The sequence below is a fragment of the Theropithecus gelada genome, chromosome 20 (genome assembly GCF_003255815.1).
Source record: "Theropithecus gelada isolate Dixy chromosome 20, Tgel_1.0, whole genome shotgun sequence".
NCBI classification, from domain to species: domain Eukaryota; kingdom Metazoa; phylum Chordata; class Mammalia; order Primates; family Cercopithecidae; genus Theropithecus; species Theropithecus gelada.
In genome coordinates, this window is record NC_037688.1 from 26,041,574 (window position 1) to 26,066,890 (window position 25,317).

The window sequence follows — 25,317 nt, forward strand, 5'->3', positions numbered from 1 at the left end:
GCCGGGCACGGTGGCTCAAGCCTGTAATCCCAGCACTTTGGGAGGCCGAGACGGGCGGATCACGAGGTCAGGAGATCGAGGCCATCCTGGCTAACCCGGTGAAACCCCGTCTCTACTAAAAAATACAAAAAACTAGCCGGGCGAGGTGGTGGGCGCCTGTAGTCCCAGCTACTCGGGAGGCTGAGGCAGGAGAATGGCGTGAACCCGGGAGGCGGAGCTTGCAGTGAGCTGAGATCCGGCCACTGCACTCCAGCCTGGGCGACAGAGCGAGACTCCGTCTCAAAAAAAAAAAAAATCCTAAACTGTCAGGAACTTTCCAGGTTCCTTCAGCTAAGTAAGGTGAGGCACACCAGGCAAAGGAACAGCAGAGCTTTGATAAGGGGGAGCAGAAATAACACAGCATTGAACAAGCTTCTGTTATAAACAATACCACATGCCTATTTTAGAAAATGATGGTTTCATCCTATGTAAGTGTACTTGGTAAGTGGATGGACAGTGCTCGATATGGACCCTCATCGTCAGGAAAATGTAAGCATTGACTTCGTATAAGACATAGAACAGTACCTCAGCTGGGTGCAGTGGCTCACGCCTGTAATCCTAGTACTTTAGGAGGCTGAGGCAGGAGGATCACTTGAGCCCAGGAGTTTGAGACTAGCTTGGGCAACATGGCGAGACCTCGTCTCTGCAGAAAAAAAAAAAAAGTCCAAAAATTAGCCAGTTGTGGGCGTGGTAGCACATGCCTGTAGGCCCAGCTACTCAGGAGGCTGAGGTGGTAAGATCACCTGAGCCCAGGAATTCAAGGCTGCAGTGAGCCGTGATTGTGCCCCCTGCACTCCAGCCTGGGCAACAGAGTGAGTACTCTATTGCAAAAAAAAAAAGAGAGAGAGAGAAAACACATCATGTGGTTTTTGATGATAAAGCACCATTGTAAATCAGTTTGTAGTTTTAAAACTTGAGCAGTGAAATACAAATTGTAAAAAGTATTTTTCATAGCAGCCTGGAACATCTTTAAAGTTACCGCCTTTGGAAGTGATAAGTGATAAGAAAAGATGATTTGATTGTGAGCCAGGTGCTTGCTTGTATATTTGGCTTTTTGCCACTGCTATAACCCCTGCTTGAAATAGACACTGTGAAAATCAAATGACATGCATTAGTTTTAACATTCTGTGGTCCCCTTCCTACCTACCACCTAATGAACTTTCACTGTGCTTGTTCTAAATAGCTTCCAAGTGATTGTATTGAATTAGGGTCCATTTATTCAGTCATCAGGAATGGATGTTTCCTCAGTGGCAAGGTTCTTGCCTTTTGGGAGCTCATAGCCTATTTGGGAGACATAATGATGAGGAGGAATGTTAGAAGTCACGCACAGAGATTTGTGGGCCATCCTTGTGCTCCGTCTTAGCACAAGACTAGCCTGTAGAACCCCCAGAATCTACATGGAAAACACTGTTCCTTGTATTTTTTGTGGCTTGAAATAACAGGTACCAAGGGCTGCCTTGCCTTCTTATGCTCCCTTTATATTCCCTCTCTGTGTACTATATAAGAGGTATTTTTCCTCTCCATTGTACTGATGAGGAAACTGAAGAGAAAAATATATTACTATGCAAAGCATCCTCACAACTTTTCATTTACAAAGAAGCTATTCCAGTGAGTTATTTTTAGAGTCAGGAGTAAGTTTAGTTTATATTCCATTATTCTTTGCAGCATCCATTATGAATGGTTAATAAATCCTAGCCTGGCAAATTTACTTAAATATTATCTGACAGGTCAGGCCCAATGGCTCACACCTGTATTCCCAGCACTGTGGGAGGATTGCTTGAGGCCAGGAGTTACAGATCAGCTTTGGCAAAATAGCAAGACCCTATCTCTACAAAAAAAATGTAAAAATCAGCCAGGTGTGGTGGTGTGTGCCTACAGTCCCAGCTATTAGGTTGGTGCAGAAGTAATCACGGTTCTTGCCATTAGAAGTAATGCCAAAAACTACAGTTACTTTTGTACCAACCGAATACTTGGGAGGCTGAGGTGAGAGGATGGCTTGAGCCCAGGAGTTCAAGTTTGAGCTATGATTGCACCACTGCGCTCCAGTCTGGGTAACAGAGCGAGACCCTGTCTCTTAAAAAACAAAAAATAAAACACCAGGCGCGGTGGCTCACACCTGTAATCCCAGCACTTCGGGAGGCTGAGGCAGGTGGATCATGAGGTCAGGAGTTAGAGACCAGCCTGGCCAAGATGGTGACACCCTGTCTCTACTAAAAATAGAAAAATTAGCCAGGTGCAATGGTGGGCACCTGTAATCCCAGCTACTCTGGAGGCTGAGGCAGGAGATGAACCCGGGAGACAGAGGTTGCAGTGAGCCAAGATTGTGCCACTGCATTCTAGCCTGGGCGACAGAGGAAGACTCCATCTCAAAAAAAAAAAAAAAAAATCTGACAAAGTACTTTATCAATCTGTATCTTAAAAAATTGCTTATTGGCCAGGCGCGGTGGCTCAAGCCTGTAATCCCAGCACTTTGGGAGGCCGAGACGGGTGGATCACGAGGTCAGGAGATCGAGACCATCCTGGCTAACACGGTGAAACCCCATCTCTACTAAAAAAAAAATACAAAAAACTAGCCGGGCAAGGTGGCAAGCGCCTGTAGTCCCAGCTATTCGGGAGGCTGAGGCAGGAGAATGGCGTAAACCCGGGAGGAGGAGCTTGCAGTGAGCTGAGATCCGGCCACTGCACTCCAGCCTGGGCAACAGAGCCAGACTCCGTCTCAAAAAAAAAAAAAAAATTGCTTATCGCTGGCCGGGTGCGGAGGCTCACGCCTGTAATCCCAGCACTTTGGGAGGCTGAGGCAGGTGGATCACGAGGTCAGGAGATCGAGACCATCCTGGCTAACACGGTGAAACCCAGTCTCTACTAAAAATACAAAAAATTAGCCAGGTGCGGTGGCAGGAGCCTGTAAAAAAAAAAAAAAAAAAAAAAAAAAAAAAGGCTTATCACTTAGTGATTATTGGCTCACCAGTATTGATTAATCTTCACTGTTTTGTAGAGTCCTTTGGCTTCAAGTCCCTACTTCTTTACTATTCTACATTCAGTACTAACCACAGCCAAGCCAAACCTTTTTTTTTTTTTTGAGAGTCTTACTCTGTTGCCCAGGCTGGAGTGCAGTGGTGCAATCATGGCTCACTGCAACCTCCGTCCCCCAGGTTCAAGCGATTCTCCTGCCTCAGCCTCCCGAGTAGCTGGGATTACACTCGCCTGCCACCATGCCCAGCTAATTTTTGTATTTTTAGTAGAGACGGGGGTTTCACCATCTTGGCCAGGCTGGTCTTGAACTCCTGACCTTGTGATCCACCTGCCTCGGCCTCCCAGAGTGCTGGGTTGACAGGAGTGAGCCACTGCACCCAGCCTTCATCCTTTATTTCTCTGCATACCTTTGTGTACTGCCACTTGAAAACTGTCTACTGACATAAAACTGTTGACTACTGCAGCTAAAAGACATTGTACTAATCCAACACTGTCATAGTACAAATAAAGGGTGTTTTAGATATATGAAATAATTTGTCCAAGGACACAACATGAAGTTAGTGGCAGAGCCTGAATTCAAACCAAATCTAATTTCTAGGCCACTCCTCTACTCACATATTTGCCTTCCCAGGTCCTATCTTCTCATCAGAGCACAATACTACTCCCACTTCTTATTATCAGCCTCTGCTTTTCAGTGATATAACTTCTGTGCAAAATTTCCCTCATGCTTCTAGGTCTCTAGTGAGTATGAATATACCTAAATCTCTTCTTGTTCTGACCATTGATTGTAGCCCCATGCCCACTGATTTTTCCATTTGGGGTTTCTAATTTCCAATTCCAGACCTAACCTACCACCTTCCTCCTCTGAACTCCTCCTTCCCTGTTGTGACTGCACCATTGTTTTCTCTTATTAGTCTCAAAACTTTAGTGGTGGTAAATCACCACTTCTTTTATCTCCTCCTTACCATCACACTTGCTCTCCCTCCCACTAGGATCACCACATTTTACCCAGCTCCTTTGCATTTTCTTTATCTCAGTCATTTCCTTCCATCTCTACATTTTGACTTCTAAGAACGCAACTGGTATTTTGAGGCTGATTCCACGAGCATGTAACTTTAAGGCAAATTATGTGACCTGTCAAAGCCTCAGTTAATTCATCTGTAAAGTGAGATAATATTTAAAGTATTGGCCGGGCGCGGTGGCTCAAGCCTGTAATCCCAGCACTTTGGGAGGCCGAGGCGGGCGGATCACGAGGTCAGGAGATCGAGACCATCCTGGCTAACATGGTGAAACCCCGTCTCTACTAAAAATACAAAAAACTAGCCGGGCGTGGTGGCGGGCGCCTGTAGTCCCAGCTACTCGGAGGCTGAGGCAGGAGAATGGCCTGAACCTGGGAGGCGGAGCTTGCAGTGAGCCAAGATCGCGCCACTGCACTCCAGCCTGGGTGACACAGCGCGAGACTCCGTCTCAAAAAAAAAAAAAAAAAAAATATTTAAAGTATTGTGAAGATTAACTGAAATAAGATTTAATTTCAGTTGTAAAACCTAAACTATAAATGCTCAGTAAATATTTGTGGAATTAGTAAATATATATATGTATTTGGCTTCTAGTCCCTACTTCTTTACTGTTCTACATTCAGTACTTACTACATTCAGTACACACACACACACACACACACACACATATATATATTTTTTAGACAGAGTTTCTCTCTTGCCTCCCAGGCTGGAGTACAATGGTGCCATCTTGGCTCACTGCAACCTCTACCTCCTGGGTTCAAGCAATTTTTCTGCCTCAGCCTCCCAAGTAGCTGGGACTACAGGCGTGCATCACTATACCCGGCTAACTTTTTGGCATTTTTAATAGAGATGGGATTTCACCGTGTTGGCCAGGCTAGTCTCGAACTCCTGACCTCAGGTGATCCACCCGCCTCGGCCTCCCAAAGTGCTGGGATTACAGGTGTGAGCTACCACGCCCGTCCTGAATTAGTAGTGTTTTTGTTTTTGTTTTGAGGCAAAGTTTCGCTCTTGTCCCCCAGTCTGGAATGCAATGGCATGATCTCGGCTCACTGCAACCTCTGCCTCCCAGGTTCAAACAATTCTCCTGCTTCAGCCTCCTGAGTAACTGGAATTACAGGCGCGTACCACCACGCCCAGCTAATTTTTTGTATTTTAAGTAGAGACGGGGTTTCACCATGGCCAGGCTGGTCTTGAACTTCTGACCTCAGGTGATCTGTCCTCCTCAGCCTCTCAGAGTGCTGGGATTACAGGCATGAGCCACTGCACCCGGCCTTTTTTTTTTTTTTTTTTTTTGTTTGAGATGGAGTCACCCAGGCTGGACTGCAGTGGCACAATCTTGGCTCACTGCAACCTCCACATCCTGGGTTCAAGCAACTGAATTAGTAAATATTAATTCCCTTCTCCTTATAACCATATGAGTTTGAGAAATTTTTGTTCTTAACTGTGGTAAACCAGAAAAGATTAGATGTTAATACTTGCAAGATTTTTTAAATGTTTGTTAGTGTTTCTTTGCTCTATGATCACATCAAATTCTAAGTATAGAAAACTTTTTGTTTTGGTCTATTTTTGTTTATAACAGCTGTAACGAGATATAATTCACATACCATAAAATTTGTCCTTAAAGGCTGGGTGCAGTGGCTCACACCTGTAATCCCAGCACTTTGGGAGGCTGAGGTGGGTGGATCACGAGGTCAGGAGTTTGAGACCAGCCTGGCCAACATAGTGAAACCCGTTCTCTACTAAAAATACAAAAATATTAGCTGGGCGTGGTGGTGGGCGCCTGTAATCCCAGCTACTTAGGAGGCTGAGACAGGAGAATTACTTGAACCCAGGAGGCGGAGGTTGCAGTGAGCTGAGATCACGTCACTGCACTCCAGTCCAGGCGACAGTTCGAGACTCTGTCTCAAAAACGAAAAAAAAATTTATCCTTAAAAGTATACAACTGAGTGGTTTTTAGTATAGTCAGAGTTTTGCAACTATTACTAGTATCTATTTTTATTTATTTTTATTTATTTATTTTTTGAGACGGAGTCTCGCTCTTGTTTCCCAGACTGGAGTGCATGGTGCAATCTCTGGGCTCACTGCAACCTCCACCTCCCGGGTTCAAGCGATTCTCCTGCCTCACCCTCCCAAGTAGCTGGGATTACAGGCATGCGTCACCACACCCGGCTAATTTTGTATTTTTAGTAGAGACGGGGTTTCTCCATTTTGGTCAGGCTGGTCTCAAACTCCCGACCTCAGGTGACCCGCCCGCCTCAGCCTCCCAAAGTGCTGGGATTACAGGCATGAGCCACCGCACCTGGCTACTTGTATCTAATTTTATAACTCCATTTTCATTACTCTGAAAAGAAACTCCATACCCATTAGTAATCACTCCCCGTTTCTCCCTCTCCACAACCTGTAATCTGTTTTCTGTCTCTATGGATTGGCCTGTTCTGGACATTTCATATAAATGGAACCATATATGACTTTTCGTATCTGGCCTCTTTGACTTAGCAGACTGTTTTCAAGGCTGAAGCATATATCAGAACTTCATTACATTTCAAGGCTGATATTCCATTTTATGGATAGAGACAACTTACCGTTTATCCATTCATCACTTGGTAGACATTTGGATTGTTTCCACTTTTTGGCTATTATTAATAATGCTGCTGTGAACATTTGAAAGTTTTTATTGTGGACATATGTTTTCACTTCTCTTGTATATATGCCTAGGAGTGGAATTAGCGTAGACTTTAGTTGATAAGGCAAGGAATGAAATGATATGAGAACTAAAGTTTCTTATTTGGGGGATTTGGGATGTTCCCTTCTATGTTAGTTCCATAAGATGGAAATTCTTTGCTCTGGACCTCACAGAGCACTGTACCTCCCTGAGGTGCTTGGAACATCAGAGAAATTAATAGAAAAGCTAGAGCCTCCAATCAGAAAAGATCACAAACAACAGAAATGCCCCCACATAATAAAGAGTGCTTGTATTAGGATAGAGTAGCAAAATCACCCCCACATCACAGTGGTTTATTCTGACCAAAGCATTTATTTTCATTCCATTTATATAGGAGGTGGCATTGTAGAAAATAAAAACTTTCTCGAAGAGATACAAATTAAAGAAAAGTTAGAGTAAGGTGAATACTTGTTTAAAAGTACCTTTAGAGTGAGGGTAAGCCCCCTTCTCAACCCAAAATGAACTGAATGAGAGGGAGAGCAAAAGAGGTCCGGAGCAGTTTGTGGAGTGATGTTTCCATCTCTAATGCCACTTAGCTCAGGAGCAGGCTTCAGATACTGCCTTTATCGTTACAGAAAGCCATGGGAAGGAAAATGTCTGAGGTAGAGCTCAGCACTTCGCATCATAAGGCTAGTCACTCAGAAGTCACTAATCACTCTCCCTTTTCTTGTTTTTCAGTGAACGAGATAATTGGGAGAGACATGTCCCAGATTTCTGTTTCCCAAGGAGCAGGGGTGAGCAGGCAGGCTCCCCTCCCGAGTCCTGAGTCCCTGGATTTAGGAAGATCTGATGGACTCTAACAGTGCTCACTGCAGCCTTGTGTCCACCACCAACTTCTCAGCATGTTTCTCTCCTTGGACCTTGGGTTTCCAACTCTGCAGCCTTCAGGTCTGGCACCAGGAGTGGGACTCACCATTTGTGGGGAAAGCAGCGTTCCTCCACCTCAGGCCTTGGGTAGATTTTGTAAAAGAACAGGAGCAGCATAGGCTGTTTGAGCTTTGGGGAAACGAGCTTTGCTTTTTATATTTAACTAGGATACTTTTACGTGATGGGTGCTTTGAGTGTGAATGCAGCAGGCTCTTGTTTCCGAGGTGCTGCTTTTGCAGGTGACCTGGTTACTTAGAGAGGATTGGTGATTTGTACTGCTTTATGGTCATTTGAAGGGCCCTTTAGTTTTTATGATAATTTTTAAAATAGGAACTTTTGATAAGACCTTCCAGAAGAAAAAAAAAAGAAGAAAAAGAAAAAAATCCCAAGCCCACACCTATGCCTCAGAAAGTCAGCATGTGTCCTAAAGATTTTCATAGATTTATAGGAAATAAAGCCAAATGTAGCTCATACCTCTTTATAAAACTAAACTGTTGTTAGATAAAATGAGAAGAGACCATTCCATCATTGAAGTGTTGGAATATAAAAAGACATTCCAGAGCATAGCCTTTTGGTAACTTTCTAGGTAATCTTGCAATCTCTCCATACTGGCTCCATGTTGAAATTGCTTTTTCCCTCAGGACCCTGGGTTACATGGCTACATTTAAGGTGACTCTGAATGGTGGGGTTTTAGCTTGGTCACTTTCATTTCTTGCCATGATAAAAACTAGTAAGCTGTTCAGTGCTCTTCCTATTTGTGTCATCTGGTCCTAGAACCTTTTCCAAACAGGAGCATCTGCCTTTGCTGTTCTGTGACCTTTGAAGTCAGTCTCACGGTGGTTTAGGCAGCTTCGCAGTTGTAACTGTTCTCTAGAGGCCAGGCTGTGTGCAGAGCTAAAGCACAGGTGAGCTGTACATCAGCATGGGCAGAGAAAATAGAGGACTCCAGATGGGAAGGTTTTAAGAGTCACACTAGCATGGAAGGCTTATCTGCCATTCTGTTTATAGCCCAAAATGATTCTGACCTACCCTGTCCTGTCTGTATGATCTAAAAACCAGCCTTTTCCCCAGAAGGCTCTGAGCACATCCAGAAGTGATAACCTGACCCTCCACACCAAAGACACCCTGGTGCTGCTGCTGGTGAGACTGGTGTCTAAGGCAGGGCCCAGCAGAAACTGTAGCCTGCTGTCTACCAAAGGAGGTACCCAAGTTGGGTACTTAAAAAAAAAAAAAACCTGCCCTTACCCCTCTCCCTAGTGGGATCTTTTACCTGTTCCTGGGCCTATTACAGAGCCTCTGAAGTTTGCAGTATGCTTTCAAATGAAATAATATACTTTCACTGATTCAGGAAGCAGATTTTTTGAGTGCCTATATGTGAGACAGTGTGCTGGTTGAAGGCCTGATGCCGTTATTCCAGGAGACTGCAGGCCCTTGATGCCAGGACTCTCTCTACTGAGGCCAGTTCAGGCCTGGGAAAGGGAGCTGGCCTATTGCCCACCACCTGTTGTCAGTAGGGTTGGAGCTGTTGACTCAGGATGAGGAAGTATGGTCTTTAAAAAAAAAAAAAATGTATTTCAGATTTCTCCTCTAAAGTTAGAGAAAAAGATCTGTCCTTCAGCAGATCACTGTGGCCCGTCTTGGAGCTGGGTGGTTTCAAATTTTCTTGAAAAGTGAGTTGTGTCACAGAATGTGGATAGTGAGATTTGCTTCTGGGCCTGTGGTTGGAAGCCCACAGCTTCCTTTGGAGGGGCAAGAAGTTGGCCTCTCAATTGACATTCCAGAGAAATGGCCAGACTTGCCTCTACCCTTTTGTCCCTGGTGTAGCTGCCTCACATGGGATTATTGCAAGAGTTCCCCTTGCAATACCCTTTGGGGGCTGCTTTGCTGCCCTCAAGAATTAAAAGCCTCTATGATCCAGAGTTGCTATGCACCAAATTTTGATGCCTTCTAAATACCTTGATGCCTGTAGCACTAGAAATGCTTTCCTATTTAAAATAAACATTAAATTTTAAAATAGAGCTTTGTATACTATGTAAGCATTTTTATATCAGCTTTGTAAAAGCTTTGGTGTTAAGAGTCAATATTTTTTGGCTTTGTAGATAAAGACTTAAATTTTTGTGCAACATAGTGGTGTTAAAGCACACATCCATTGGACTATGCAAATCAATTTATAGTAGCAGCACTGAGCAACTGGGCACGTGCTAGTATGCACCCCCTCCTACTCTAACTGTGCTAGCTCTTGGGTTGAGGAATGGAATGAGTAGCCTTCTGCTTACTGGAGATGCACAGAGAAACATGGCTGAAAACAGCTTTAAAAGGAACATGTCTTCGGGTTCATGTGTGGTGCTGCTGCCCAGGTGTAAACTATCCCCACCCAGGGCCAGCCATTATCACCAGACCTCTTCTGGGCCTGGCTGTGAAGCCTTGTCTTTGGTATTCAGAATAGATCTTTAAGGCTCAGATGGGCTCAAATTGAAACCTTGTGATTTATAAAATGGATGTTTAGTAAAGGAACTGGTTCTCAGTTATGTTTACAGCACTTGGAATTGTGTGTTCTTGTACATTTTGTATTTTAAAACCTTTTATGGGAGTGCGGTGCTCCTTACACAAATACAAAGGGAAGAAGAGCCAGCAGTTGAGGCTCCTCAGTTTTAGTGCTGAAATAATAAACAATGACAGGTCAACAGTCTCCTTAATCTGTCTGAGTGTTCCTGTGCCTGGGGTTGGTGTGGAGCTCCTCACTTTGGGGCAAAGTTAAGGGTCCTGTGGCTTTTAAAAAGTCCATTTGGTTAATAACTTTTCATTTAAGGAAGAGAAAATCGAGTTCCAAATTGCTTCTGAGGCTTCAGTTCTGTACCATTTAATGCGTGCAAAGGACATTCCACGGTGTCTGCTGGGTTCAGGGCAACTGGCTTTCCGAAGGCATACAAGAAAAGTTGGCAAAGTCCCCTTTAAAAGTCAAGCCTGAGTTTTTGTGTGGGGGCCTCCTGCCCCCTAATGTCTTCTGGTGATACTGCAGCACAGTCCATCAAAATAGTTCGTGGTTTTGCCATCTGTTACTCCTTATGCCCACCTCGGGAGGGGCTAGCATCTTTAGGTGGGACCATCCGTGGCACAACATGGTCTCTGAGGTCCAGATTCTGAGGGTAGGGCTGGCTCTCTCTGCCTCCTTATCCCCCACCAGAGGGACAGGAGGAGGTAGAACATTGGGATCTTTACTCAGAGGCTCAGATGGACCCTTGATTCTCTCAGGAATCATACATTGAAGGTACCAGAGCTTCCATTTTAAAAAAGAAAGCAAGCCTGCCATGGACCTATCAGCCCCACCGTATCTGTTGGCATGGGCCACAGCCAGGACACACTAAAGGGCTCTCCAGGTGCCAGTCAAGATGCCTGGCTCAGGCCATCAGGAGCCGGTTAGCCCCATTCCACCCCTAGCCCTGCATGCAGGGTTCAGCCATTGTCTTTGGGGGAAACAGGCAGAAGAATAAGTGGAGGGTGGAGCTGGGGCTTGGGCTCCTCTAGGTACCTTCTGAGAGCTTTGACAAGCCAGAAAGAAGCTACCAGGTTGAGGGTGCTGGTCTGGATGCAGGAGAGACATGTTCACTGAGGATATCAGCTGGCTCTTACCTCCTAGCTTTCTCTCCTACAAACACACCCATTCCTTGGGGGCTTGTAACACAGTGCGAGGTGGGTCACCAACAGGCATCAGACTGGTGTAGTCATCAGCAGGTAGCTACAGAAGGGATGCAGATTTAGGGCAAAGAGCTCAGCCAGACCCGCCAGGCCCTCCAGCCACACAATCTCACCTGGTAGGCCTGGAAGACGCTAAGCAGATCCTTCATACCAGCTGTGTATGGGACACCCTGCATGCGGACCAAAGCTCCTGGCTGGGACAACACTGAGGTGGGAGCAGAGGCCAGGGCAGCAGTGGGTGTGGTGAGGTAGCCCACAGTGGTGGGGGAGACTGGGGGGCTAGGGTGGGAGAGACAAGGTTTAGTCATGCATGCCACATGTGGCCTAGACCGAGTCCTGTTTCCCTCCTCCCTTGCTTCTGCCTTGTGATTAGTTCAGTTCCTCCTCCCTGAAGCCCCAGCTTCTACAGAGTCATCTTCGATCTGTTTTGTAGATGGCGTTAGCCAGCTCCCACCTTACTCCCTTGTCATCTGGTCCAGAAAGGGGATCGTGACCCTTCCCTAGATTGGGACAGGGAGCGGGACTGTGGTGTTCTCTTAGCTGCAGGGTACCTTGGGTAGTAGGCTGTGTAGTTCAGGTAGAGTTGAGTGGCTGGCCCTGGATAGTAGGCAACAGGGGTGGGGGCAGCAGGTACCCTGGCAGCTGGGAGCAGTGCTGAAGAGGGGTATAGAGCTGCCGTCTCCGTGGGAATGAGGGTTGGGGTGGCTTGGAAGGTGGCGTAGGTAGGTGGTGAGAGGCCTAGAGACAGAAGGAAAAAGTGCATGTGCACGGAGCCTAGCACTGCCCTGGGTGGGGCAGCCAGAAAGGAGTTCCCGCTATACAAAGTAGTAGGGGCTTACAACAGCCTGACTCCCACAGGCCTCCTTCTTCCCTAGCCCCTAGGGCACTCACAGGGCAGCTTGCAGGGCGGAGGGGACATGCCACTGCGGCCCAAGGTGCCCCCCATCAGCACACGGCTCATCTCCTCTGTGGAACAGGGGACCACCTCCACGTAGCGTTCCTTCATCACCTTCTTATGGCAACGCTGAGCAGTAGCTAGGGCTCGCTCTGCTGATGTCATCTGGATGAAGGCATCGCCCGATGGCCGGCCCTGTGCACACCATCTTGTGAGCAGTTTGTCATGTGTAAGAGTGCCTTACCCCTAACACACACCCCTTCCTATTGATGTGTTCCCCCTACCAAGCAGTGGCCTCACCTGCTGGTTGAGCACCATGTGCACACCATGGGGCCGGATGTCAGCTGCTGCCTCCCCCAGAAAGCTCAGGATGTCTTCAATGGTGGCCGTGTAGGGCAGGCCTCGGAGGCGTACACAGTCCCTCCCAGTCCCAGGTGCCAGTGGGAAGGGGATGGGCAGCAGTGGGGCAGTCAGTGTGGGAAGGAGTGGGCCAGATGCATAGCGGTTCAAGACCTAGTAAGGAAGGCAGCAACAGGCTGGTCATGCCAAGTAGGGTGGGGGCACAGAGGGCCACCCTGGAGTAACAGTACTTCTAGGGGTGGAAAGCCCTGGGTGCTCACCTGCTGCACCTCGGCTGCAGTGCTCCGGAAGAGTTCAATGTATCGCTTACCCAGCATGCCCTTGTGCCTGCGCAGTGCAGCCTGTGCCAGCTCCTCACAAGCAAAGAGGGCGAAGGCATCACCAGTCGGCCGGCCGTCAGGGTGGCGCACAAAGAGCAGCCCCTCGGCACCCCCAGTCACTGGGCACTCTGGCCCCAGGAAGCCTAGCACGTCCATTGGCCCAGCCGAGAAGGGCAGTCCCCGCAGCCGCAGGATCACTTGGTCTTCCCGTGACAAGAAACGAGCCACCTCTAGTGATGTGCCTGTGTGGGGGACATGGGAGTCACCTGCTGACTTCACTCGTGCCCCTTCAGACACTCACCCATGCAGGGGAGCAGGCAGGCAAGGGGGTGGTGGGGAAGTGAGATATGGATCAAGGACCAGGGGAGCCAGGCCCTGTTTGGGGTATACTCACCCCCTGCGATCTTTACAAACTCCTCCCCTGTCGCCTTATACACCTGTGGGTACAAAGAGCAGCAGCCCGTGGGTCTCAGGCCTGGCTCAGATTGGCCCTGCTCCGCTCCCAGCCCAAAGCCCCACCTCAATATAGCGGACGCCCATGTGATGCTTGTGTCTCTGCAGCGCTAGGTCCCGCTGCTCGCTGTCCACAAAGCGGATGAGGGCCTCACCATTTCTGCGGCCCTGGGCGTTGAGGCAGAGCGCTACACCACCCCTGTGGAGCCAGTGCTGTTAGTGCCTCCTGGGTAGGCCTGTCCAGTTGGGCCCACCCACCCCACCACACCCACCTGGCCACGTTGAGCCCTTTGAAGAAGCGAGCCACGTCCTGGTCTGATGACTGCCAGGGCAACCCACGAGCCCGTACCACAGTCTCACTGTCCACCACATCTGCCTTGCTGCTGTAGAGGCAGGGCACAGTGCTGTCAGAACTATCCAGCTGTTGTCACCCCCCAGCCCCTGCTCCCACACTCACCAAGGCCCCGTCTCATATTTCTGCTTTATCACCTCAGGCTTCGAAAACAATTGACCTGAGAAAAGATGGTGTGGGGGTCAGCAGGGTCTGCTGGAGAGGGGTCTCCCCACCAAGTTCTGCAAAAAGAGGACAGTTGAGGGAGATGAAGAAATGACAGGCTGAGCGCAGTGGCTCAGGCCTATAATCCCAGCACTTTGGGAGGTCAAGGTGGGTGGATCATTTGCGGTCAGGAGTTCGAGACCAGCCTGGCCAACATGGTGAAACCCAGTCTCGACTAAAAATACAAAAATTAGCCAGGCGTGGTGGCGAGCGCCTGTAATCCCAGCTACTCTGGAGGCTGAGGCAGGAGAATATCTTGAACCCGGAAAGTCGAGGTTGCAGTGAGCTGAGTTTGCACCACTGCACTCTAGCCTAGGCTACAGAGCAAGGCTCTGTCACAAAGAAAAAGAAGAAATGACAAAGAGGCTTCCCCTGTGGTCTCTTAGAGAAGGTCACAGTGGGGAGGAGTAATAGGCCGGCATTCGTCATCCCTGAGAACAGGTGACAGGCAGTGAGGGAAAACTTACTGCTGGACTCTTTGAGTAGATCGAGGATAACAGCTACCATTGTCTTCACTTCCCAGACCCCAAAGTCATCCTCTGTGGCATCTGTCTCCAGTCCTAAATCTATGGGTAGAGAAGTGACAGTGAAGACAGCATAAGCACGAATCCTGTTTACCCCTGGGCCCAGCTCCCCTCCATAGACACATGCTGGAGACCAGCATATACATCTGTTTTGGCCCAGTTCATGTGTGCACTTACAGATCCCCAGTCCAGACACAGACACATACCCACATTCCAAACTCATCCTAGCACAGACACACAGACACAGGTACAGTCAGGGACTTAGCAGATGATGCAGACTTGCATGTGTCCATATTACCCACCCACCAGCACGCACATACTCAGATACATGTACCCACAGTGGCTTGTCCACCCTAACCCTTCTGGGTCACAGATACCCTGTGCCATGGTGGCCACAGTGAGGTCCCTGGCAGGGCAGGTACTTGGATGTTGCATATGGAACTCTCTTCGGAGGTCATAGAAGGAGAAGAATGTGTCGGGGAGCACCAGGTTCTGGGGGCACATAGGATTGGGGATGAGTGCCCTGCCCACCCTCAGGACAACAGGGGTCCTGGGACCCTTACTGACCCTGCTCCCCCGCCCGATTTTCCTTCAGGGGCATACCTTCCTGGAGGCCTCAGGGTGCAGGACCTGTCGCAATAGCTGCTGCCCATCAGTGCAGAGCATGTAGGGGCCCCCGCCCAGCAGAGCCACATCCCCATTCACCAGCTGTGAGAACTGGGGATAGGGAGTGGGGAGAGAGAAACACACAGATTCACAGCTGGGCAGGCAGGAAGTGAGGGTAGGAGGAGGAAGGAGGCAGGCTGCAAAGCTGGTTTAGCCAGATGTTCAACCCTATCCTGCCTGGGAAGAAGAGGCCACACCTGTTGAGCCTAGCCCTATGTCCCTTCCCCTCACCCCCCAACCTTGTTCCAGTCCACTGTCACCTCCTCCAGGCCAAATGAGGGCAATCACACATAACCCAAGCCCTCAACACACACACTCCAGGAGTTTGGAGTGGGGCCAGAGTAAACACCTGGAGTGGGACAAGCAGGTGGGAAGAGGCGGAGCAAAGCAGGTTAAACCTGTCTCTGACCAGGCACCACCCTCAGACAGGTGGGGGAGGCCCAGTCCTGCCTGAGGCCCAGAAGGCTCATGGTCAATGGCAGCCCCGCCTCCAGGTCTGACCAACCGAGGGGCAGAGAAACTCCAAGGACAGAGCTCCACACTTGGACATCAGGGGCAGCATGAGCTTTGACCCACACCCTATCGACTGGCTGGCACTGAGCTGTTTGCTTATAGAGGGGGTGGCACTCCTGAGGCTGCCCAGCCCTCCCCCAGCCTCCATCCTGGCTGGAGAAGTATAAGCACTAATCACTGACCCACGGAGCCTCCCTGCCAATTCTGTGAAACTTTACAACCTGAGGCTGACAGAGCAAGGCAACCCAGCTCTCCTCCAGCAAACTCCCCAAGTGAAGGGCCCAGAGCCCTTCTGAAACAGACAAGAATCATCATCGTGGTGCCTCCTCATCAGGAACCACAAGAGTTGTTGGAAGATGAAAGAATGTGTGCGTATAAAGGACTTAGACTCCTCATCAGGAACCACAAGAGTTGTTGGAAGATGAAAGAATGTGTGCGTATAAAGGACTTAGACTATTACACTCAAGAGTCAGACACAGAGTGAGCGACGTAGTGAAGATAAGGAAAAGAAAACAGCAATGGAAACCACCTCCCACTTCAGCTAGGGCAGGAAGCACCCCAGGCCTTTGCACTCAGCAGGCAGATAGTCCCCCAGGCCAGGCCGGGACAGCGCCCACGCCTGGCCAGCCGGCCGGGACAGGCCTAGACGAGCAGTTTACACCTGGCGGCGTCTACCTCTAGGGCCGACACCGCCCTACGCCTCCACTCCAGCGGCTCCCAAGCGGGCCGAAGACGCGGGCGGCAAGGACTGGCGACCTATATGGGCCCCTCGACCCTTTTCGCTTCCGACTGCGGCTCAGGGAGACCTGACCCAACAGGTCTCCCAAAGGCGTCTCGGCCTCGCTCCCCGGGCGGGAACTGGGGATGGATCCCAAAGCCTGCGTCCCGATCCCTTCGGTAGGAGTAGGTTCCTGCAATGGTTGAAAAGTAAGGCGCCCAGGGGAATGGCCGGCACGCGCGGATGAAAGGGACACGCACACGCGAGAGTCGCTCAAAGTTTCAAACAAGACCCCGTCCTGCCGCCCGGGCCGGTTGGTTGCGGCACGCCAGGCCTAGCCTCCGGCAGCCTCTCCCGCCCAGAAATGTCCTCACGGCCAGGCCGTGCCGCCACCCACCCCAGCGCTCACCTGCTGCAGCACCTTGTCCAGCGGCTCTGCCCGCGCCAGGCTGTCGGCGCTCAGGCCGCTAGCCTCGCGGCATTGCGTACTCAGTGCGGCCGCCTCGGCGCGAACCAGAGATTTGTGCAGCGTCCCCACCTGTGAGCGGTGGGGGAAACCGATCAGCCGCGCCCCTCGACCCCGAAAGCTCCCTGGGGACCTCACCGCCTCCTTTCCACCCTACCTGGCGGCTCCGCGGCTCAACCACTTGCCAGACTAGGAGGATTAAGTCGGTCTCATCGGAGCCCAGGTCTCGTCCCAGCGCACCAGCCGTAGCCCCGAACAGGACGACCAGTGATCCGGGACAGGGGCAGGGGTCTGCGGCGGGGTCAGCCCCGGGGTCAGGGCCTGGGGGCGGGGGCGGCGGCGGAGTCATGGCCGCAGAGGAAGGCGGCGCTCGGCCAGACACACGCGGACCGACGAGGCGCACGCAGCCACCGACCGACGGCAGACGCGGATCAGCTTGGGCGGGACACCGTGTGTCGGGGGCGGCACCTGCAGCCCGGCTGGCTCAGTGGGCGCTGCCGAGACCCGCCCGTGGCGCCCCGCGGGGCGGGGCGGCTACCGGCCCACGCCCTCTCCAGGCTAGTTACCTGCCTGCCCCGCCGGCCACGTGACCGGGGCGGCCCCGGGAACCTTGGGGGAGGGCCGCCACAACCCAGCCCAGGACGCAAGAACTCATAATCCCGGTGTGGGTGCACGCTCAGGATCCGGATTCCTACTTCTAGGGCTGGTCCTGCCTGATTCTTGGGGCTAACCCGTTCTTCGCTCTCCCCCCACTCTTCCCCAGGGGCCGTCAGGCCTCTGCAAAGGACCATGCAAGAGGCCTTCTCTACTCCGAGAGAGTCACACAGGACCTATGGAAGGCGCCAGGAGGCAGTCTAGGGGCTGTGGGGGTCACCACGGCAGGTCTGGGGTTGATGGAAGTCAAAGGGTCAAGGGGGCGGCGAGAGTTGCCGGGTATCACCCTGTGGGGGGATCACCAGAAGTCAGCTGGGAAAGGGGAGGGCGGCGGGAACATCAGGGTTGTTAGAGCTGTGGGGTGGTCACCAGGGATCACAGGTAACGGTTTGTCCATGCAGACGCTAGGGCCGAGCGGTAGCCTGGCACTGAGAAGTGCCAGAGCGCGGTCGTTGTGGGTTGTAAGTGAGCAGGCCTCAATGCTGGGGAAAGGAACCCCCCCAACCCCAGAGAGCTGCACCCTAGACAAGGCTGAGAGGGGTGGAAGGGGCCTGGAGCCTCGGAACTCCCACGTGTGGGGGCCTGCCTGCTTTCGTCCCTTTCTCGACGATGGAGAAGCTGCCTGGAGATTGCGAGCTCTCTGACGGATGTGGGAGCTAGCGTTGAGCGTGTGCGCGCGCGTGCGGGCTGCGGATCCTCCCTTTTCCATCCCGCACCTGCAACCCAATTGACAGTCCCGCGTTAGGGCCTCCCAGTGCCCCCTTCGCCCAGTGGAGCTTGGTGAGGCTCCTTTATGGTGCATTTCCCGGCCGTTCCTTACTTTCCCAAACTCTCCCAGGGAGGTGACTGAGAAACTGAATAAGTGACTGAGAAACTGAATAATCCAGCAGGAAGGAGGGGGCTCCAGCCTGGCGGGAACTGAGTCACGCGGTTGCCTAGCCCGACTCGAGACTGAGACAGGAGCCACGCCACGCGCTTTCGGACAAGGAGGGTGCTGCGTCCCCGCCCCCGGACAATGGAGAGAGCGGAGCACCCTGGCGCATCCCCAGAGCTCATGCCCGGGTAAGAGGCGAGGCCCGGGGCTAGAGAGCTCGGCGTAGCTCCACTTGGCAGCTAAAGAAACAGGCGCCCGGGACGGAAATGACTCCCGCCCGGACACGGCGACAGGGAGAGAAAGGAAAGTGCATCCTTCGCCCGGCGGGTTCGAGTCACTAGCACTTTACTTTCCTTACAGGTGGAGGCGGGCCTCGGTGCGCGGCTGCCCATCTCCGGACCGCCCACCCGAGCACTGGCCCATGTGTCTCCTCCCCCGGAAACGGTAAGCAAATCAGGCGCGGGGGGAAGGGAGAACGTTGCTCTTCGGACCCCGCCTCCCGATAAGCCCGGAATGTCAAATATTTGTTCGCGGGGCGGGGCGCATCCGCGAATAAGGCTCCTCCGTCTCCCGCCCCGTAGCGCGCCTGCGCCTGGCGGAGGAGGCCCTTCCTGCGGCCACGCCCTTCCAGACAATTCCCATGAACCTGTGTCCCTAACCCCCGCAGTCCTAAAGCTCCACAGAAGCACGTCGTTTCCTCCTCGGCTCCTGTCTGGGTTCCACTCCTACAGCACAGGGTCACAGCGTCCCCGCCCGGGGGTCCGGGCGCTACTCGGTCTCCATTTCGTCCCTCCTGGCGACCTCATCTGTGCAGCCTCTAGGCCCTTTTCCCTCTTCAGCGTGGGTCTCGCCACTCACTCTTCACGGAAGCCTCCTTCGCGAGGTGACTGCTCCGTTGTGGCGTCTCTGGCCGTCCTGAGCGCTTTCCCATGGATGACGCGCTTATGCGTGCCCAAGTTGCCTCTGGGTCGTGAACCTGAGGCGCGGGCTGGTAGCGCAGTGCGACTCCCCTAAACTACCCCGAGAGCCCATCCGGCCGGCCCCATAGCAAGACAACTCCTGTCGCTTGGATTCTTTTTATTTTTATTTTTTTAAATTTTTATTATTCTTTTCTTTAAGACGGAGTTTCGCTCTTGTTGCCCAGACAGGAGTGCAATGGCGCGATCTCGGCTTACTGCAACCTCCACTTCCCAGGTTAAAGTGATTCTCCTGCCTCAGCCTCCCAAGTAGCTGGGATTACAGGCGTGCACCACCACGCCTGTGCTTCTTTAGTAGAGACTGGGTTTCACCATGTTGATCAGGCTGGATGGTCTCGAACTCCTGACCTCAAGTGATACACACACCTCGGCCTCCCAAAGTACTGGGATTACAGGCGTGAGCCCGGCATATTCTATTTATTTATTTATTTATTTATTTATTTATTTATTTATTTATTTATTTTTGAGACAGGGTCTCACTCTGTCGCCCAGGCTGGAGTGCAACAGCGCAATCTCTGATCACGGCAGCCGCAACATCCCCGGGGCCCAAGCGATCCGCCCACCTCAGCCTTCCAAGTTGCTGGGACCACAGGTGTGCGCCGCCACCACGCCCGGCTAATTTTTGTATTTTTTGCAGAGACGGGGTCTCGCCATGTTGACCAGGCTGGTCTCGAAATACGCCCACCTCGGCTTCCCGAAGGGCTAGAATTACAGGCGTGAGCCACCGCGGGCCCAGCTCCAACCCTTGGATTCTTCTTTAAAAACCAAATTCGTTTAAATACCGGGCCGGAGGGTGCGGTCCTGCTTTGCTGAGATCCCTTACTCATCTTCAGATGAGTCCTCCCGGATCACCCCATTATTACTAAACAACCCACACTGCTAACCCCAACCGTCCCTCATTTCTTCTTTCTGCTCCCCCGACCCCCCCCAACTTAACCAACTTATAACATGTTTTTTAATCGTTTATTGTCTCCCTGCTCCATCATCCCATCCTCGAAGATAGAGGCTTATCCCCATTGCCTGTCACTGAATGAATGAACTGTTGTCTAAGGCTAGCTGCTTCTGCCATAGGGTATTTCAGCAATGGTAAGACACAGGCCTTCGCAGCAGGGTCTCATCTGTGTCCTTTCCTCCCCTCCAGTCCTGCCCCTTGTCTAGTTAACCCCAGTTCTTCCTCCAGAATTTTTTTTTTTTTTTTTAGAGTCTGCTCCGTGCCCCAGGTTAGAGTGCAATGATCCCGGCTCACTGCAACCTCCGCCTCCCGGGTTGACGCGATTCTTCTGCCTCAGCCTTACGAGTAGCTGGGACTACAGGCGCACGCCACCATGCTCGGTTAATTTTTATATTTTTAATAAAGATGGGATTTCCCCATATTGACCACGCTGGTCTCGAACTCCTGACCTCGTGATCCGTCCGCCTCGGCCTCCCAAAGTGTTGGGATTACAGGCGTGAGCCACTGCTCCCGGCCTTCCTCCAGATTTTCTACCTTCCGCAGCAGGGGTCCCCTCTGTAGTTTTGAGATTTCTGTACTTCTCTGAAAATTGTCTCCCATCCCCACCCCACTCCTCGCTCCTCTGGGGTTCATGAATTAATGAACAGGAGATTGGTACGGCAGAGAGGTAGGCAAGGCCCCCACGGCCCAGGCCGCCCGAGGTCAGACGCCTTTCTCAAAACCGCGTGCCAGATATTTGGAAGAAAGGACTGTTCCGTGGGCCTCATACTCCCAAAATTTTACCCTCACCTTGGCTCTCAGACCTGCCTGGGTTGGACCCCTAAAGGCAGCCGGCGCTGTGGCTGCGGGGACATGAAAGCCCGGGCAGATACAGGGTGTAAGGCGGGAAGTGCGGCGGGTCTCGGGAACCTCCAGGGCGTCTAGGAGCGGTGCGAAAACACCCTCCCTCCTTCCCTTCCCCGCCAGGAAAGATCTCGCAGTGCAAGAGGATTCGACGCTGGGGAACACCGCAGAGATCCACACTTGCCTGCCCAGACCCGTCCCCTCTCTCAGCGACCCTCCTTGAGAGGGTGAGAGCATGGCATGTGGGGGCCACCCCACTAGGCAGCGCGTTGGGCCCCACCTGCTGAGTTGGGATCCCCGCACCTGTGCAGAGTGGCTGCAGAGCACACGCCAGAGGGCGCGCTGACTCCGTTGCTAGAAGCGGAGGGGGAGGGGCGTGCGCTCGAGGTCGAGCAAAGCACCAGGACAGTGGTGACAAAGGGGTCCCCTCGATGCCCCCATCAGGCCAATACCCTCTGGCTTTATTTTTATTTTTATTTTATTTTGAGACGGAGTTTTGCTCTTGTCTCCCAGGCTGGAGTGCAATGGCGCGATCTCGGCTCACTGCAACTTCCGCCTCCTGGGTTCAGGCCATTCTCCTACCTCAGTCTCCTGAGTAGCTGGGATTACAAGCGCCCGCCACCACGCCCGGCTAATTTTTGTATTTTTAGTAGAGACGGGGTTTCACCATGTTAGCCAGGCTGATTTCAAACTCCTGACCTCAGGTGATCTGCCCGTCTCCACCTACCAAAGTGCTGGGATTATAGGCGTGAGCCACTGCGCCTGGCCTATTTTATTTTGCTTTATTTTATTTTTTAGAGACAGAGTCTTGCTGTGTCAACCAGGCTGGAGTGCAGTGGCAGGATCTTGGCTCACTGCAACCTCCGCCTCCCGGGTTCAAGCGATTCTCCTGCCTCAGCCTCCTGAGTAGCTGAGATTACAGGCGTGCACCACCACGCCTGGCTAATTTTTTGTATTTTTAGTAGAGACAGGGTTTCGCTACGTTGCGCAGGCTGGTCTTAAACTTCTGAACTCAGGCAATCTGCCCGCCTCAGCCTCCCAAAGTGCTAGGATTACAGGTGTGAGCCACCGTGCCCAGCCTTTTATTTTATATTATTTTATTGAAACGGAGTTTCCCTCTGTCGCCCAGGCTGGAGTGCAGCGGCATGATCTCTGTTCTGGGCTCCTTGCCTCCAGGGTTCTGTTGTGGCTGGATCAGTGTTAGGCCTCTCCTGGCTGCAGGGAGACTGGCTGCAGGGGAATGGGGACCTGCTGAGCCATGAGCTTTAGGGAGATTCCACCGGCCTCTAAATGGACTCAGCTTTGGCCACCAAATGAGCCTGGAAGCCCTGGTCTTAGTTTGGTTGCCTCAAGCCCAGGATCCACCTAGTTCTGGTACAGGAGCTTGGAGCTTAGGACAGCGAGAGGGAGTACTAAGGCCCCAGTAGCAGGAGGGGTGAAGGGTGTTGGCTGTGTGCTCACCCAAGGAAGATACCACAACTGGACTGGCTCCTCAGTCTCCAGATTTATTCTGTTGAAAAGAATCAAACTCTGTAAAATATTTGGACACTTTTTTTTTAGATGGAGCCTTGCTCTGTCTCCCAGGCTGGAGTGCAGTGACGTGATCTTGGCTCATTGCAACCTCTGCCTCCCAGGTTCAAGTGATTCTCCTGCCTCAGCCTCCTGAGTAGCTGGGACTACAGGTGCCCGCCACCATGGCCAGCTAATTTTTCTATTTTTGTAGAGATGGGTTTCGCCATGTTGGCCGCCAGGCTAGTTTCAAACTCCTGACCTCAGATGATCAGACCTTTAAAAGTTGCTAGACTCTTAATCTTTTCAGGATTGGGAGGGCCTGGAAGAAAAAGAACTAGCTATGTTAATATAATTTCTTTTTTTTTTTTTGAGACGGAGTCTCACTCTGTCGCCTAGGCTGGAGTGCAGTTGTAGCAGGACCAGCGGCAGACAAAACTCCTCAGACACCTAGTTAAAGAAGGAAGGGGTTTATTTGGCCGGGGGCATCGGCAAGACTTCTGTCTCAAGAGCCGAGTTCCCCGAGTGAGCAATTCCTGTCCCTTTTAAGGGCTCACAACTCTAAGGGGGTGCACGTGAGAGGGTCGTGATTGAGTGAGCAAGTAGGGGGTACATGACTGGGGGCTGCATGCACTGGTAATTAGATCGGAACAAAACAAGACAGGGATTTTCACAGTGCATTCCTATACAATGTCTGTCATCTACAGATAACAGAACCAATTAGGTCAGGGGTCGATCTTTAACCACCAGGCCCAGGGTACGGCGCCGGGCTGTCTGCCTGTGGATTTCATTTCTGCCTTTTAGTTTTTACTTCCTCTTTCTTTGGAGGCAGAAATTGGGCATAAGATGATATGAGGGGTAATCTCCTCCCTTACAGTGGCGCCATCTCGCCTCACTGCAAGCTGCGCCCCCCAGGTTCACGCCATTCTCCTGCTTCAGCCTCCCAAGTAGCTGGGACTACAGGTGCCCGCCACAACGCCCGGCTAATTTTTTGTATTTTTATTAGAGATGGGGTTTCACGGTGTCAGCCAGGATGGTTTCAATCTCCTGACCTCGTGATCCACCCGCCTCCCAAAGTGCTGGGATTATAGGCGTGAGTCACCGTGCCAGGCCAATAGAGATTCTTTACAGATGCAAATTTTCCTCCACAAAGGACAGTTGTGCAGGGCCATTTCAAAGTATGGCAAAGAAACATTGTTTTGGAATATTTTGACTTTCTTGTCACCTAATGTTATGCCAGAGTCAGATTGCAAAGTCCCGATATATAGGATTAAATAAAACCCATCCGGCCGGGCGCGGTGGCTCAAGCCTGTAATCCCAGCACTTTGGGAGGCCGAGACGGGCGGATCACGAGGTCAGGCGATCGAGACCATCCTGGCTAACACGATGAAACCCCGTCTCTACTAAAAGATACAAAAAACTAGCCGGGTGTGGTGGCAGGCGCCTGTAGTCCCAGCTACTCCGGAGGCTGAGGCAGGAGAATGGCGTGAACCTGGGAGGCAGAGCTTGCAGTGAGCCGAGATCGGGCCACTGCAATCCAGCCTGGGCGACAGAGCGAGACTCCGTCTCAAAAAAAGAAAAATAAATAAAAAATAAATAAATAAATAAATAAATAAATAAAACCCATCCAATGAGAATTTATGGTTTGTAGGGCAAACCATACAATTTGAGATAGTAATTTGAGCAAGATTTCAAAAAAAATCAGGGCCGGGCCTGGTGGCTCACATCTGTAATCCCAGCACTTTGGGAGACCTAGGTGGGCGGATCACCTGAGTTCAGGAGTTCAAGACCAGCCTGGCCAACATGGCGAAACCCTGTCTCTACTAAAAAATACAAAAATTAGCTGGGCATGGTGGCGGGTGCCTGTAATCCCAGCTACTCTGGAGGCTGAGGCAGGAGAATCGCTTGAATCCGGGAGGCAGAGTTTGCAGTGAGCTGGGATCTCACCACTGCACTCCAGCCTGGGTGACAGAGCAAGACTCTGTCTCTAAAAAAAAAAAAACAGTGTCAGCCTGGCATGTGGAGAACGACCCACAGGAACGAGGGTGTGCATTGGGACATCAGTGATGAGGCTGTTGTGGGAATAGGGTAGTGTGGTTTGGGAAGGGTAGAGCTGGCTAGCCCTTATGACCACCTGACTTGTGGTTCTGAGAAGCATGGAGGCATCCAGAGCTAAGGATGATGCCACGTCTGCAGCCTGGGGGATCAGGTGGATGGCAGAGTCATTGTGAAAAGGGAGGACCTCACCTTCTGACTCTTCTCCACAGTGCCAGCATGGGTCATTGCTGACTGGGCCTTGCCATCCTGCCCCTAATGGCTGTGGTTCCTAACACATGCAGGGCCTGTGGGGGTGAAGCACCAGGGAACCCCTCTTGAGGACAGGGCTACGCTTCCAGGGGCCCATGACATGGGACCCTGGATGCTGCTGGGCTGGCAAGACATTTAGACTGTGGCCAGAGTCCAAGGTGGCCCAGCACCTCTTGATCTTTCCCTTCCTCCACTTAACCTTTGACTGGACTCCTGCCTGTCCCTAGGCCTGCAGAAGAGTCTCTATGGTCTCCCACGCTGGGATTTCACCAGATGGGTCTTCACCGATCTTCTGTCAGGTGAAGGTGGGGGAGGAAGGGGCTTTGGGAATCCTGAGCCAGGGCCTTAGGGGGAGATGGCTGGACCTTAAGAGAGGGTGGGGCTGGGCACAGTGGCACACACCTGTAATCTCAG

The 25,317-nt window shown here is 51.6% G+C and overlaps 2 protein-coding genes across 8 annotated transcripts in view; one reads left to right on the plus strand and one right to left on the minus strand.

Annotated features, from left to right (window-relative positions):
• The window catches only part of NFATC3 (nuclear factor of activated T cells 3), a 154,132-nt gene extending 143,824 nt beyond the window's left edge, over nt 1-10,308 (plus strand). For all 5 annotated transcript variants that reach the window (XM_025370212.1, XM_025370213.1, XM_025370210.1 and 2 more), the window contains one exon: nt 7,432-10,308. Coding sequence is in view for 3 of the 5 variants with exons in the window: in XM_025370210.1 (XP_025225995.1) it covers nt 7,432-7,553 (122 nt within the window). In the remaining 2 variants the exon portion in view is untranslated. The remainder of the gene's footprint in view (nt 1-7,431) is intronic.
• Nucleotides 10,083-17,694, minus strand: ESRP2 (epithelial splicing regulatory protein 2). 3 transcript variants are annotated; one of them, XM_025370224.1, is made up of 15 exons: nt 16,945-17,694; nt 16,731-16,859; nt 15,028-15,141; nt 14,802-14,916; nt 14,368-14,466; nt 13,802-13,856; nt 13,617-13,727; nt 13,411-13,543; nt 13,286-13,328; nt 12,832-13,133; nt 12,512-12,724; nt 12,208-12,406; nt 11,868-12,054; nt 11,430-11,595; nt 10,083-11,356 (listed from the first exon to the last, which is right to left on the minus strand). In XM_025370224.1, exons 1-15 carry the CDS (start codon nt 17,134-17,136, stop codon nt 11,267-11,269), a joined length of 2,148 nt encoding a protein of 715 aa, XP_025226009.1. In that variant the 5' UTR covers nt 17,137-17,694; the 3' UTR covers nt 10,083-11,266. The 3 variants fall into 3 exon arrangements, with proteins under 3 accessions (XP_025226009.1, XP_025226008.1, XP_025226010.1); XM_025370223.1 differs by having other exon boundaries at nt 10,161-11,356; nt 13,617-13,757; nt 16,945-17,364; XM_025370225.1 differs by lacking the exon at nt 11,430-11,595 and having other exon boundaries at nt 11,266-11,356; nt 16,945-17,364.
• Nucleotides 17,695-25,317: the final 7,623 nt, after the last annotated feature.